Genomic DNA, 14,061 nt, shown 5'->3' with positions numbered 1-14,061 from the left:
GTAAAGATATAAAATAAATGCAATAATAAAGTTAAAAACTTTATCGTGATTTAATATTTTAGTTCAATAAATAAAACTTGAAGTGGGGAAAAGACCAAACCAGTCTTAATCTGAACACCGTTCAATGCTGTTCGCCCTTTTACTTGTATCCATTACATGGTAGGCCTATCCTTATTATCAGTGACAAGACAGGTCCATAATCCTTATATCACACCAGTCCACTTTGGGGTATACTCAGCCACAATCTATTATAATTGGATAATTTGGAGATGTTGATTAAGCTGCCATAGACATCTTAGTGATAGGGCTTGAAAGGACAGTATCCGATGAAAACTCACACAGACATACAGTAGTGCCAATTATATCTTAAAACTCACTTTTTTGTGATATTTCTTATGAATGTTTACTGCAAATCAAACACTAACCCAAAAAGCATCATTAAGAACATCAACATCATGGCACATAGTTCCATTCATAGTTCTGTCAGAAATACTACAGCATTAATTCTTGCAGAAGATAGTTCAAGTAGTATCAAGGTGAAGAAAAACAATTCAAGGATAGATAGTCAGGGGATTTCCAGTACAAAGCTAGGTCTAATTTTGTGGCGATTATGCCAAAAAAGAACAGTCTTTTAGATTAGATTAGATTAGATTCACTTTATTGTCATTACACATGTATAAATACAGGGCAACGAGATTCAGTTTAGCATCTAATCAGAAGTGCAAAGAGCAGAAGTACAATAAATATAATATGTGCATATTATGTACAGTTAAATACGATATTTACAGTTAAATGCGATATATACAGCTAAATACGATATGTACAGTTAAGAGCACAGTGAAGATGGGAATAGATATATAGATATATAAATAGATATACAAATGTTCTAAATGCGGATGGCAAATATACATATTTTACAATATACATTTATGTACCTATACATGTATTTGTATGTACTATAATACTATAAATAAGAAAATAAAAAGAGCAGAAAGATCCTGAAGAATGAATATATGAGGAGTAAAAGAGATATTGCAGGAAAGGACAGAAGAAAGACGCTGAAACACAAACAATGTTAGGGCTGTTCAAACCACTGTACTGAAACTGGCAGTAATTTAAAAGTGCAAGAAAAGATTTAAACAGGAAAGTAATTAATCGATTTTCCATGCCTGCTTATTTCAATACTTGTCAAAGGAAGCTTGAGTCTACCCAGGCAGCTTTATAAACAGGAAAAAAGGAAAACAAAACATGACGGAACGTCACACCATTGCACTCACTCATGAATCCATCCATTTTCATTGTTTTTCCTGGTAGAAGTCACTCTAGCAACATGCTAAGCTGGAGTGACCACAGAACCCTATCCCCAACGATGTCCTCTAGCACTTCATCCATACACACATTGGACAGTCAAGAGAGGCACCCCAACACCAAATCCATCTTTAAATAACTTTGTTTCAGTTCTGGAACATGTTTTCTGCAGAGACGTTCAGTGTATTGTGGGGAGTGCATCATGCTTTCGACTGGGTGCATTCAACCAATGCTGTAATAGCTGAAGCAACCCCAAAACATCTTGTTTTTTTGGGGTGGTTCATGTGATCCAGTGTTTTTCAAAAAGATCTGCCCATGTGTCACACACTGAAAAAAGTGAAGACATTTTTAATGAAAACAAAATGAACATACTGGAGTGGCTTGGACACTCTCCTGATCTGAACCCATTTGAAAATGTGTAGCAACGACTTTGTGGCATGCACTGTAAAACCATGAAGAAAATGACTCAGGCCCTAATTCAGGTTTGGTACAGAGATGCCAAAAAACTGCAAGACTATTCAAAATGTGTGGATGCCATGCCAAGTTCACATCCAGATGCTTCTCAAGAGTCGAGAGGGTCAAATCATGTGATTATACTGTATGAGCAAAACTGATTTTTGTTGTTTTCTTAGTTTGATTCAATTAATGTGCACAAGTGTGTACATGCCAAAATCTCCTCAATTTGCTCCTCTCTATTTGTTGAGGCAGAAATTCGAATCACAGATCCTCAAGTGTTATTGCAACCCTGCCTTGTGAACTTCAGGTGCTGATACTTGAGATCTCACTACCCAGCGCAGGTAGCTATAGAAGACGATGGCTATAAACAGTAGGCTGACCAGGCAGTTATCAGTGCTTTGAATTTGAGCTTTAAATCTATCCTGATAAAAGTGGACGGAGGCAGGAATCAACCCCCACGGAAGATAATCAAACTCTTCAAATGTGTACTTGCTGGTGAAGTGTGCACATACTGTATTTAACCATTTGAAATAGGCTCGCTATGGCCGTCATTGTAAAATGTATAAAATCCTTTTTCCATCCATCATTCCATCAAATCCGCATAATTCAGTGCTGGGTTATGGGTGGCGGGACCAATCTTAGCAGCACCGAGCGCATAAAAGCCTACGGAAAGAACGGACAGGTGCCGCGTCCCACAGATATCCATTGGAACCGAGAGCTCTGCATGTGTGACTCAGCAGGGCTTTTCGAAGAGTTGTTTATTTCATGTCGCAAAAATAGGAATAGAGCTCGCTATGTACTGCAAAGGAGTAAATGTGTGTAATTCTACTAGAAGTTAACCGTGAAGACCCCCCCGTGAAGATTTAACTCGGAAGCCCGCGCGGCGTACCTGGGTGATCCGCAGCTGAGCAAGGCGGTAACACGAGACCTTAGACGCAGACTCGCTCTCACAGACGCGTGCTCGTGTTCTGTGTGTCGACTGCTAATGCACTGGGAAAAAAAAAAACTAAACTAAAAAAAACAAGTAGACTGGACGAGGCTGTATCCTGTATCAGCCTGTGTTGCGCGGCGAGCCCTTTACTTTTTTGTACTCAATCGGGTTAGAAGAACCTGACGGAGGACGGACTGGCGATGGCTTCTCGGTGTGGCAAAACGTCGCAGAGCGGTGGAACCTGCAACGGGACAAGTGCCGAATACCCAGGCATCGAGCAAGATTTGTACGACTACCAGATGCACATGAAGATGTGTAAAAAGGTTGCTCAACTCACCAAGGTAGGGTGCACGAGTAGAACGAGTGGGCCTGACATTTGGTACTCATAACCCAGTCCGATACGGTACTACAAAGGCAGCGAACGCATTATTATCAACAAAAAACTTGAAAAGGTGCGGGTTGGAAGAGTGTAAATTTAAGTCGTGTTCGTATATTTCAAGACATTATGCCTTATCATTCTCAATGATTCTTCAAATTCGAATCATTTATTGATTGTTTACTGAGTAGTTGGAGGCTGCACACGTTAAAAGCACAGCTGCTTGTAAGTCGCTTTTTTCAGATCTAGGAATGTGACATGTCAGGGTTGCTTGTGAGTCCAAAATAGACGAAAATCCCAGACACCAAACAGCTGGGACACCGCAGAGACTGCAGACATTCAACGAGAAAGTTGGGCTCTGCGGTTCTTGCAGATGCGCACGGTGAAGACCCGCATTTATATGAAAAACGGCTTCGATACAAGCAGGACTTGGAAACTTGCCAGCTGTGCCATTATTTGACATACCTTTCACCAGTAAAAGTAGCCGAAAATAAAACATTGCATGCAAGGCACGTCCGGGGGCAGCCAGCAATCATGCGCGTCCTTTCTTGTGGTATTTAGAATTAACAGAGTGTAACACAAGGTACACAATTCTCACAGCCATAATGCTAAATGTGTAAGTATACCGTGATGGGGTAAATTACAGCACGCTCCTTACGTGTATATCGGTTAATGGTCCTTAATAGATGTCCAGATCCACACTCTTATTTTTCGGCTTTAAAAGAAAACAAGAACCAGCCAGCACTGTACAGTAGGAGAGAATGAGGCCGTCACTTGGACATTTAGACATACTCGTGCTAGACAGGACACTAAGTAGAGCCTGCTTGAAGCTAGGTAACATGAGTGTATGGTGAAAGGTGTTTGTAAGATACAATCTTTTGACGTTATTCTTGCGCTTGAAGATAAAATGTTTTGACGTTATTGTTGAACTTGACAGCTAAAACAAACAAAAATAAAGAGGGCTGCCATTTGAACCTTGCAACTGCCCCACTGAATACCTTGCCCCGTTCTTTGTTTACAAAGGAGTACGAAAAGTGTGTTCAATTCTTATTCCCCAAAATAAGGCTTGTGCACAGAATTACAAATATAAAGAGCCCATTGTGGATTTCAGGTTTTGTCCTAGGGGAATTACGGTGGCTGCTGGTTTTTGTCCCAACCAACTTTACTTTTTAATTAAGCAAACTGTAGTTCCCCAAGTTCTAGTTTTTGGTGTTTGTCAGCAAATGCACAACTGGGTTTTCTATTTTTTTTTGTAATATATCAAGCATTTATGTACACTCACCATCCATTTGAGTACTTTGTTAGTACCTGGTTGGACCCCCTTTTGCCTTCAGAATTGACGAAAATCTTCATGGCGTAGATTCAACAGGGTATTAGAAACATTTCTGAGGGATTTTGGTCCATCTTGACATAACAGCATCACGCAGTTGCTGTAAATTTGTCTGCTGCACATCTATGGAGCGAATCTCCCATTCCACTACATCCCAAAGGTGCCTCTTGACAGTGGAGGACCTTTGAGTACAGTGAACTCATTGACATTTCAAGAACCAAGTTTGAGATGATTTGAGCTTTGTGATATGCCGCATTATCCTGTTTGAAGTAGCCACCAGAAGATTTGTACACTGCGGTCATAAAGGGTTACTGTTAGCAGCAATACTCAGCTAGGCGGTGACATTTAAACAATGCCCAATTGGTACTAAGGGGCCAAAAGTGTGCCAAGAAAATCCCCCCACACCCTTATACACCCACCACCAGCCTGAACTATTGATACAAGGCAGGCTGGTCCATGTTTTCGTGTTGTTGAACCCAAATTTGGCCGTACAATCTGAATTTCGGAGCAGAAATCGAGATTCATCAGAGCAGGCAACATTTTTCCAATCATCTATTGTCCAATTTTGGTGAGGCAATGCAAACTATAGTCCCAGTTGCCTGTTCTTTGCTGACAGGAGTGACACCTGGTGTTATATCCCACTGTTGTAGCCCTTATGATTCAAGGTTCAATATGTTGCGTGTTCAGAGACGCTCTTCTGCATATCTTGGTTGTAACAAGTGGCTGTGTGAGTTACTGTTGCCTTTCTGTCATCTCAAACCAGTCTGGCCATTCTCCTCTGACCACTAGCATCAACAAGGCATTTTCTCCCAGACATCTACCACTCACTAGATATTTTCCCTTTTTCGGACCATTCTCTGTAAACCCAAGATGGTTATGTGTGAAAATCCCAGTAGATCAACAGTTTCTGAAACACACAGACCAACCCGTCTGGCACCAACAACCATGCCATTTTCAAAGTCACTTAAATCATCATTCTCCACTGCTTGAACTTCAGCAGATCATCTTGATAATGTCTATATGCCTAAATGCATTGAGTTTCTGCCGTGTGATTGGCTACTAAGATATTTGTATTAACAAGAAGTTGTACAGGTGTACCCAAATAAAGTTTGATTGTATATTACATCGGGTAAGTTTACCTTTTTTAATCTTAGTTTTTAAAATTTTTATCATAGTAATGGTCATAATTTTCATTCTATACCTGCACATTTGTGTAATGTAACAATATAGAATGATGTCTTTAGGAGGAGAGAACAGTATATTTTGGGTATTAAAAGTTATTTGGTCAATTTAGTCTATTCACACATGACTTTTCACCTGTGTGGCTTTGGCGGTCAGGTGGTTCCATTCATCTTTTTGGAGGTAAAGTGAGCATCGGTTTATGATGAATTTATAAAGGTTGCTGGTTTTTGATTAGCTTCGGTTTTTGGCTTTCCATACAATGCAATTGTTGTCAGGATTGTATGGGCAAGTAAAACAGCGTTTTCAGTATATGACAGTGATGATTTGGGCTTCAGGTCTGTTCATTTTTGGTTACTTTTTTGATTACATTTACCTTTCTTTTATATATTCCACACTCCTGTGTAAGTTATACAGTATTTTTTGACAGGCTGTTTTCACTAATAACTGTAGACTGTAGTGTAATCATATGCTGTATGTAAAGTTTTATATACTTCTTGTCTTTAATATCCTTAAATGTGGAACTTAAGGAACTACTATATTTTATATATCTCACACTTGCACATCCTCCTTTGATCGCTTCACCAAAGCCAAACTTACTGATCACATTGCCTGTAGTTAGTGGATGCACATACAGACCTTAGCATTTTATTATATAGTAGATGAACAACCACTTTACAGGAATCTTACTTATCATATGGCTCTCTGAATTGGAACTGGGCTGAGTGTTCAGTTTGATGCATTTTTCCACAGTATGTATTCACTATGTTTTGCATTTGATACAATAAATATGCAGTGTGTTCTATGGTATCCATAAAAAATAAGTGATGGACAAAGGCTGGATGCTTTCAGAAAAGACTTACTAATCTAGACATTCACATGTGAAGAATTTAATTTTATGATTTTTACTGATGTATTCTCTGTGTTCTATATATGATTTTAACCATTCTTCTTTATTCCTAGAAATATTTAGAACTAATGTGTGATAAGGGCCAGCAGATTCTGAGATGAATACAGTTTTAATTGGACAGTGACAACATGTTGCATGTTGGTTGGTTAAAGCTGAAAGTAAGAATGTCACTGTACTCTAGACATGCACCAATATAGAGCTTGTACAGGCAGTCCCTGGGTTACGTACGAGATTGGGACTGTAAGTTTGTACTTAACTTGAATTTGTATGTAAGTCAGAACAGGTACATTATTTTAATAAATGCTATTGTTGACCGACTGTAACCAAGTGCTCTGCCAATGAATGATGGAGTTTCACCTCTCTCTGACCTTTTTATTATTTCTACTTTATTTTCAATGGTGATGGTTTTTCTCTTCTTTACTGTATCACCAGCACTTGCATTAGATTTGTGTTTCAGAGACATTGTTGAAGGGTGAAGACAAAAGGTTAAGATGAGCTCTTCTGCATAGCACTGTACACGTTATTACAGCAGGAATGCATCCCTCGTCAGCACGTCTGTTGTACTGACAAGAGACAACTTCCTGCTATGTACGTAACAGTACAAGCAGGCTTGCTATTGAGAATGAATGAGGGGATCGATGGGCGGTTCATCACCAGCCCACCTCACAGTCACCTCCACTACAGTATGCTGCCTGCAGCGTTCGCCCACCGAGAATGAACACGGTGCGGCCAAAGGCGGGTAGTGAATCGCCCCCATTCAATAGGCAGCCATACGATGCACACTACAGTCCTACCCCGCGCCGTCCCTTTCAGCCACAAGCGGGTCACCATTTGCAGGATTACAAGCCACCCACCAAGAACAAACTGGGCAGCCGTGTGTGGTAGGTGGGCAGTGAAACCACTATGCTGCCGGGAGCCGCCTGAAGGACACTACACTGTGTGAGCAGCGAAATCGACCACCTCCAGCCTCTATCTAGCCACTGCTTGCAGCATTACCAGCCGCCCACCAAGAACGAATGGGGCAGCTGTGTGTTGTGGGTGGGCAGTGAAATCACTATGCTGCCGGGAGCCTCCTGAGGGACACTACACTGTGCGGGCAGTGAAATCGCCCCTCCAACCTTCGTCCAGCCACTGCTTGCAGCATCCCCATGTCGAAGATGATGGAACGGCAGTTACTGAGACGCATGTGTTGCAGCTGCGGCCCCGTTCGTAAGTTGTAGGTCGGATGACCATAACCTGGGGACTACCTGTATTACAAATACTACTATTACTGTTGTACTAAATATGGTAGTGAGCTAATTGTTCAAAAGTGGTGCTTGTATAGAAAGAATGATAACCAAAATTGTGTTTCTGCTACTGATATACATGCAGAAGTTCCAGCATTTAAGACAGTATCTCTAGGTACTACAATTAGAGGTAGACATGTAGAAAGTTCATAAGCAGCTCACACAGACACCTGGTGAACTACCTCTTCATACTACAAAGGATCATGAACAAAATGGGATATGGAGTCATTATAAAACCTCATAAAAGAGAAACCTGGCAATGTGTGAAAAACGCAAAACGCCTGTTGCAAGCATTCTTCTCTGATGTCAAATGGATATTGTACGTGTTATTTGCTTAATATAACTTACATGTAGTATAGATACTTTGCTAGACATCAGTCTTATGTAATGAGAGTATTTTGATTGCCAAGTTAACATTATTGAGATTTTAGTGCTGATGATATTCTTTAATGCGTATGTCTATTTATGAACCTTAATACATTCTGTAATACAATTATTTTCTATATAATACACTTTTTATATATGAAATGTTACGTTATATTCTTTGTTTTTATTGTGCATTTATTATTTTGACTCATTAAATATATTTACTCTTGGTTTTCTTATTTTTTGTTCTAGATGTTATGATTTGTATATTTATTGTTTCATGATAATTACAGTAAGTTGAGAATTATAATGAACTTCTGTTGTATGCTCCAATATGCCTTTTTGAAATCCTTCAATTTCCATTGTATTTCCATGAACGTTATTTTCAGGATGATTTCATTAGAGTCTCAAAATTACATTTAGCAAATACAGTAAAAGCAAAATATTGGAAAATGTAATTCATTTTATTCAGTTTATTAAGATTGTCTTGTGAGTACAGCTTTTTCTCCTGTCCCATTCTTAACCTTCTCAGATTTTATGTTTGTTTGCGTCCAGCTGTTACTCTAATGGGTTACCATTTGAATCAGGAACAGAATGTTTAGACAGGACTATTTGAAATCCCTGTTTCCCCTCTTCTCCAAAATCCACTCTGTATGGAATTTAAACAATTTTATCTCAGTGAAATGTAACAGTATTGAATTTCCCTTTTAGCAACATATCCATAAGGTTTCTGGTCATAACAAAAGCTGACTAATTCTTAGTCAAAACATAAAGTTTTCACTGGTCTAATTTTCTGAAATAAACTAAATCTAAAATGTGATTTTTTATTTTTTTTTGTTTTAGTCACTAGACCAAAGGTAACCTTTGATGTTTGTTTTTACCATTTTTCTTTTGCACCTCTCATTGGTATTTGTCAGATCCACTTATAGGCTGGAGTTTGGTAGACTCTTGTTTTTATTTTTGGTGAGTGATTAATTATGTGTGGTTTGGGCTAGTTAGTTATTTTTTTATCTGTGTACATGTATCTAACTGGCATTTGTGTCTCTAAATGGTGGGCATTTGGGCATGTCAGAAGTCAAGGCACACTTATAATGTTGGAGCTTTGTCAACACCTGAGCAGGATATATTGTATATACAGGAACCTCTAGCTGTTTCTAGTTGGTTACTTTATACTCTCTGTAATTCCCACTCTCATGTCCCAAACTACTGTATTTCTCTTAACACACAGACTCAGTTGAAATAAAGCTCATGCATTTAACCCAAGAAGTTAAAAAATACAAACACAGTACACAAGAATTTTGCACATTTTCACTTCAGTAACGTTTCTATTTTTTCTAACAATATCCAAAAAGAATATATTTTGTCTTTCTTTTTTGAAAGCCCCTTTTGAAAAACTGCACTTTACTGACTGTATTACTAACTTACAGAAGTGTAAAATTAAACACTGCAAAATACCTGTCATAGCTGCTTACTCTGTATAAACCCATAAGACATCTGAGATCTTCTGGTACTAGTTTGTTCACAGTCTTGAAGGATCATGTTACTCTGTGACTTCTACGTATGTGTAACTCTCAAAACTCACAGTTTTTCTGTTGCATTTCAGACCTTCTCCTTGTGTTTATTTACTTTGCAACAGTCTTGATTGCATTCCTTGTTTTAAGTAACAAAAAAATATTTCAAAAATTCTGTCTATTACCATTACTACTGCACTTTAAGCGGAAATTTATGTCATATATAGAATGTAAGATGGTTGTTAAGTGGATAGTTTTTATGTATTCAGGGTCATAAATACACAGAGTTGTAGGATATATTTTACAGCTCCACATATTTAAGGGAATGCAATGTGCTGGAAAAGCAGTTATTAATCTCTGGGGCTATTGTGCACCCTAAATGATCGATCATGGATGTAAGTAATACTAGCAACTTTAAAATCCCTTGTACAAGTGAGCTTGTTATTGATGGGCTGCCTTCTGCCAGGACCCTTAGTAACAGTGAAGTGGAGTAAGTATTGTTCAAGAAAATGATGGATAACATTTATAGTACTGTATAATACATACAGTATACTCTATATAAGAAATTCTGTGGGAAGCATTTTCTTTAAAAAAGGAAATGAAACTTAACATTATGAAATGAAAACACAGTCTCTCTTTTGCCATTTATTTTTCAAAATCTATGCACAAGGATGCTGCAAAAATTACAAATAAGATGAAATAACACCATTTGCAATTTCATTTTTCACACATAAGAGTAATTTGTGAAATTTTTAAAAATAAAATGAAATCACCCATTTGTTGTTTCATTTTCCCTTTTGTATGTTTATTTTCCATACCCATCTTCATGTGTCAGTGTCATAATTAAAAATTCCATTAACTTTTTTGCTATTTTTTGAACACCAGCTTCCAACCTATAAGAAGCTGCCGGTACCTTTCAAAAATGCTTCTGTCACGCTCATTGACCAATGCTAATTAAAGTATGTTTGCATGTTGAGAACTTGAAAATGAAAATTCATTGAGCAGCAGGTGGTGCCAGTGCCTATTTTCATTTGGCTTTTCATTTTTGCAGCTTTATTGCTGTGTAGGCTGAAAATGAATATCCAAATGGGGACTTTGCGATTGATTTATCTATTTTTTGCTTTTTTTTTTTAATTTGTCATTGCAAACCTAATGGAAAAGAAAATATGAATCTGTAATGTTAAAAACGTTTTCCGTGTTATTCAGCCTTGATCCCTCCCCTCCACACTGCCTGCCCAATCATTACTCCTACTGTGTACTTTCTCTCTCCATAGCACCCCAAATTATCTATTCAAGAACGTAGAATTTTAGATTGTGATAGGTAAACAGCCACAAGAATTGACAATGAACATCCAAAAAAAAAGAAAATGAACAAAAAAGAGCTTCATATAATAAAAATCAAGAACAGAGAGAGTCATCCATTAAATGAGAAAGATAATATCCTGAACAATATGCAAACAGAGATGCAAAAAAGCAACCTTTAGAGAATGTAAGTTAGAGGAATAAAGTAATTCATAATATTGTTTTTCATCCATCCAATATCCAACCCACTATATCCTAACTACAGGGTCACAGGGTTCTGCTGGAGCCAATCCCAGCCAACACAGGGCACAAGGCAGGGTGCCAGCCCACTACAGGGCACATACACACACACACCCACGACAATTTAGGATCGCCATGGCACCTAATCTGCATGTCTTTGGACTGTGGGAGAAAGCCGGAGCACCCGGAGGAAACCCACGCAGACACTGGGAGAACATGCAAACTCCATGCAGCTGAGGACCCAGGGAGCGAACCCGGGTCTCCTACTGTTAACAATTACACATATGGGTTTGGCATGGTGTTTGTGCAGTAGTGCTGCTGCCTCCCAATACAGAGTCATGTCCCTTGTGTTCCCTGCTTGGAGTTTGCATGTTTTCCTGGTGGGTTTCCACAGTGTGCTCCAGTTTCCTTCCAAAGACATGCAGGTTTGGGGATTTGATAATGCTAAAATGACACTACTGTGTGCTTGTGTTCATCTTGTGATGATTTGATGCCCGTCCAGGAAATTGTTTCTGCCTCGCGCCCGACGCATTCTATAATGGATGCATCACAGGATTGATGGATGTAATCATTAAACATCCATCCTTTTCATAGATATTGTGGTAACGTGTCCTTGGAATTTAATGGATGTTTCAGGCAATTCACAAGACAGTGATGTCACTGTGATGATATCTCTTACTGCCACATGGTGGAGTCTTCTACATTTACGTAAAGTATGTGCGCAATTATAAACAGTACACCACTTGTATAGCAGTAGTGTCTGCAGGTGCCTGCATCATGTCGTGTGAAGTATAAACCTGGACTTGCACTTCTCCATACAAGTCCTATTGTGGTAGACCACCTGAACCCACTACAGTTTACGTTCGGACAAAGATTGGAGCAGAGGATGCATTTATCTGTCTGGTCCACAAGGGTTATTCTCACCTCGACAAACCTGCCAGCACTGTGAGAATTTTTTTTTTTGATTTCTTCAGCACCTTCAGTACCATCCAGCCACCCCTATTAACAACAACAACAACTTTTATTTATATAGCACATTTTCATACAAATGATGTAGCTCAAAGTGCTTTACATGATGAAGAAAGAGAGAAAAAAAGATAGTAAGAATTAATAATAAGAGAACACTAATTAACATAGAATAAAAGTCAGGTCCGATGGCCAGGGAGGACAGAAAAAACAAAAAAAAAGTCCAGACAGCTGGAGAAAAAATAAAATCTGCAGGGGTTCCAGACCATGAGACTACCCAGCCCCCTCTAGGCATTTTACGTAACATAAATGATCAGTCCTCATTGTATTCAGGGTTCTCATGGAAGGACTTGATGATGACAGTCATGTCATTAAGGGGTAAACTCAGCGATATGCAGGTGGATGAGCCTTTGTTGTCCTGGATAATGTACTGTCAGGAAAACCACAGTTTGTAAGACTCAAGAACTGTGTTTCTGGTACAGATGTGAGCAACAATGGAGCACCACAAGGAAGAGTCCTGTCTCCTTTTCGCTTTACTCTCTATACCTCAGACCATAATTATAACACCAGGTCATGTCACTTGTAGATCTTCTTGGATGATTCTGAACTTATGGGGTGTATTGATAAAGAGTATGAGACAGAGTATATAGCACTCAAGTGGAAAAGTTTGCTTCTTGGTTCAAAGAGAATGGCCTGCATCTTAACATCAGAAAAGCCAAGAAACTGGTTATTGCCTTTTGCTACACCAAAGAGCCACTATATCCAGGCACTATTCAAGTAGTGGATATATTGTTCGTTCACTCCTACAAGTACTTGGTGGTCTGTATTAATGACAGGTTGGACTAGTCTCAGAACACAGAGGAACCATATAAGAAAGGGCAGAGAAGGCCCTTTTTCCTTAAAAGACTGTGTTCCTTTATTGTGGGAAGTGACATCTTTCACATCTTCTATAACTCTGTGACGACCAGTGCGATTTTCTACACTGTGGTGTACTTTGCCGGTAACATCACTTCAAGAGAGGCCCGCCGAATCAACAAATTAATTAACAGGGCAAGCTCAGTTATAGCACGTACCCTGGACCCCTTGAAGGTAGTAGCGGAGTGTCTTTATGAATAATGCTACACATCCTCTCTCTGACACACTAACACTGAGCACTTTCAGTTTATTACTTTATAGTAGTTCCAGTATGTGTTCAGACCAAAGTGTGTGTTTATTTATTTATTTATCTATCTATCAATCAATCTAAATAAGTAAAATGCTAGAGGAAATAGGTATCGTCAGCAGTTGTATATAGGTGTAAAACTTGGATTGTCATTATAGTGCCTATAAAAAGTATTCATTCCAATGGAAGGTTTCACATTTTATTGTTATACAGTACAACATTATTGTGGATTTAATTAGGCTTTTTACATACTGATAAATAGACAAAGACTTCAATATTAAAGTGAAATCAGATCTCTGTTAAATTGGCATCTAGTTACAGTATTCACTGAAAAGAAAGTATCTGTTACCATAGTTTTGTAGATATTATGCTTTTGGCAAAAAAGTACATAGTATATGTAACAATGAAATCAACTGAAGTGTGAAATTGTGTTAGGCTGACATATGCCTGTGTTCTGTAAAAGTGTGGCTGGCATGGAGGACCTGCCCCTTGTGTAGAAACAAGCACATATTTTTGTAAACTAAAAACCTATACATGGGTTAAGGAAGAGAACATATATAGAATATTCATATACAGTACTCTTAATTGATCATATCTGCAGTCGTGGAAATTTGATACAGTCAGCTGTTGTATGACATATCTGTTATCACACGTGCAGTATTAGAAAGAACTTTGTAAACCTACATCTACTTATATATTTAACTTAATGGAACTGGAGCATTTGTATAACAATTTTCT

At 38.6% G+C, this 14,061-nt stretch overlaps 1 protein-coding gene across 2 annotated transcripts in view; it reads left to right on the top strand.

Annotated features, from left to right (window-relative positions):
* Positions 1 to 2,439: 2,439 nt before the first annotated feature.
* The window catches only part of fam184b (family with sequence similarity 184 member B), an 81,721-nt gene continuing 70,099 nt past the window's right edge, over positions 2,440 to 14,061 (top strand). For both annotated transcript variants that reach the window (XM_039751547.1, XM_039751546.1), the window contains exon 1: positions 2,440 to 3,036. In XM_039751547.1, coding sequence (XP_039607481.1) covers positions 2,896 to 3,036 — 141 coding nt within the window. In that variant the 5' untranslated portion in view covers positions 2,440 to 2,895. The remainder of the gene's footprint in view (positions 3,037 to 14,061) is intronic.

This window comes from Polypterus senegalus, chromosome 4 (genome assembly GCF_016835505.1).
Source record: "Polypterus senegalus isolate Bchr_013 chromosome 4, ASM1683550v1, whole genome shotgun sequence".
Lineage (NCBI taxonomy): Eukaryota > Metazoa > Chordata > Cladistia > Polypteriformes > Polypteridae > Polypterus > Polypterus senegalus.
This window is presented reverse-complemented; position numbering and strand designations above follow the sequence as displayed.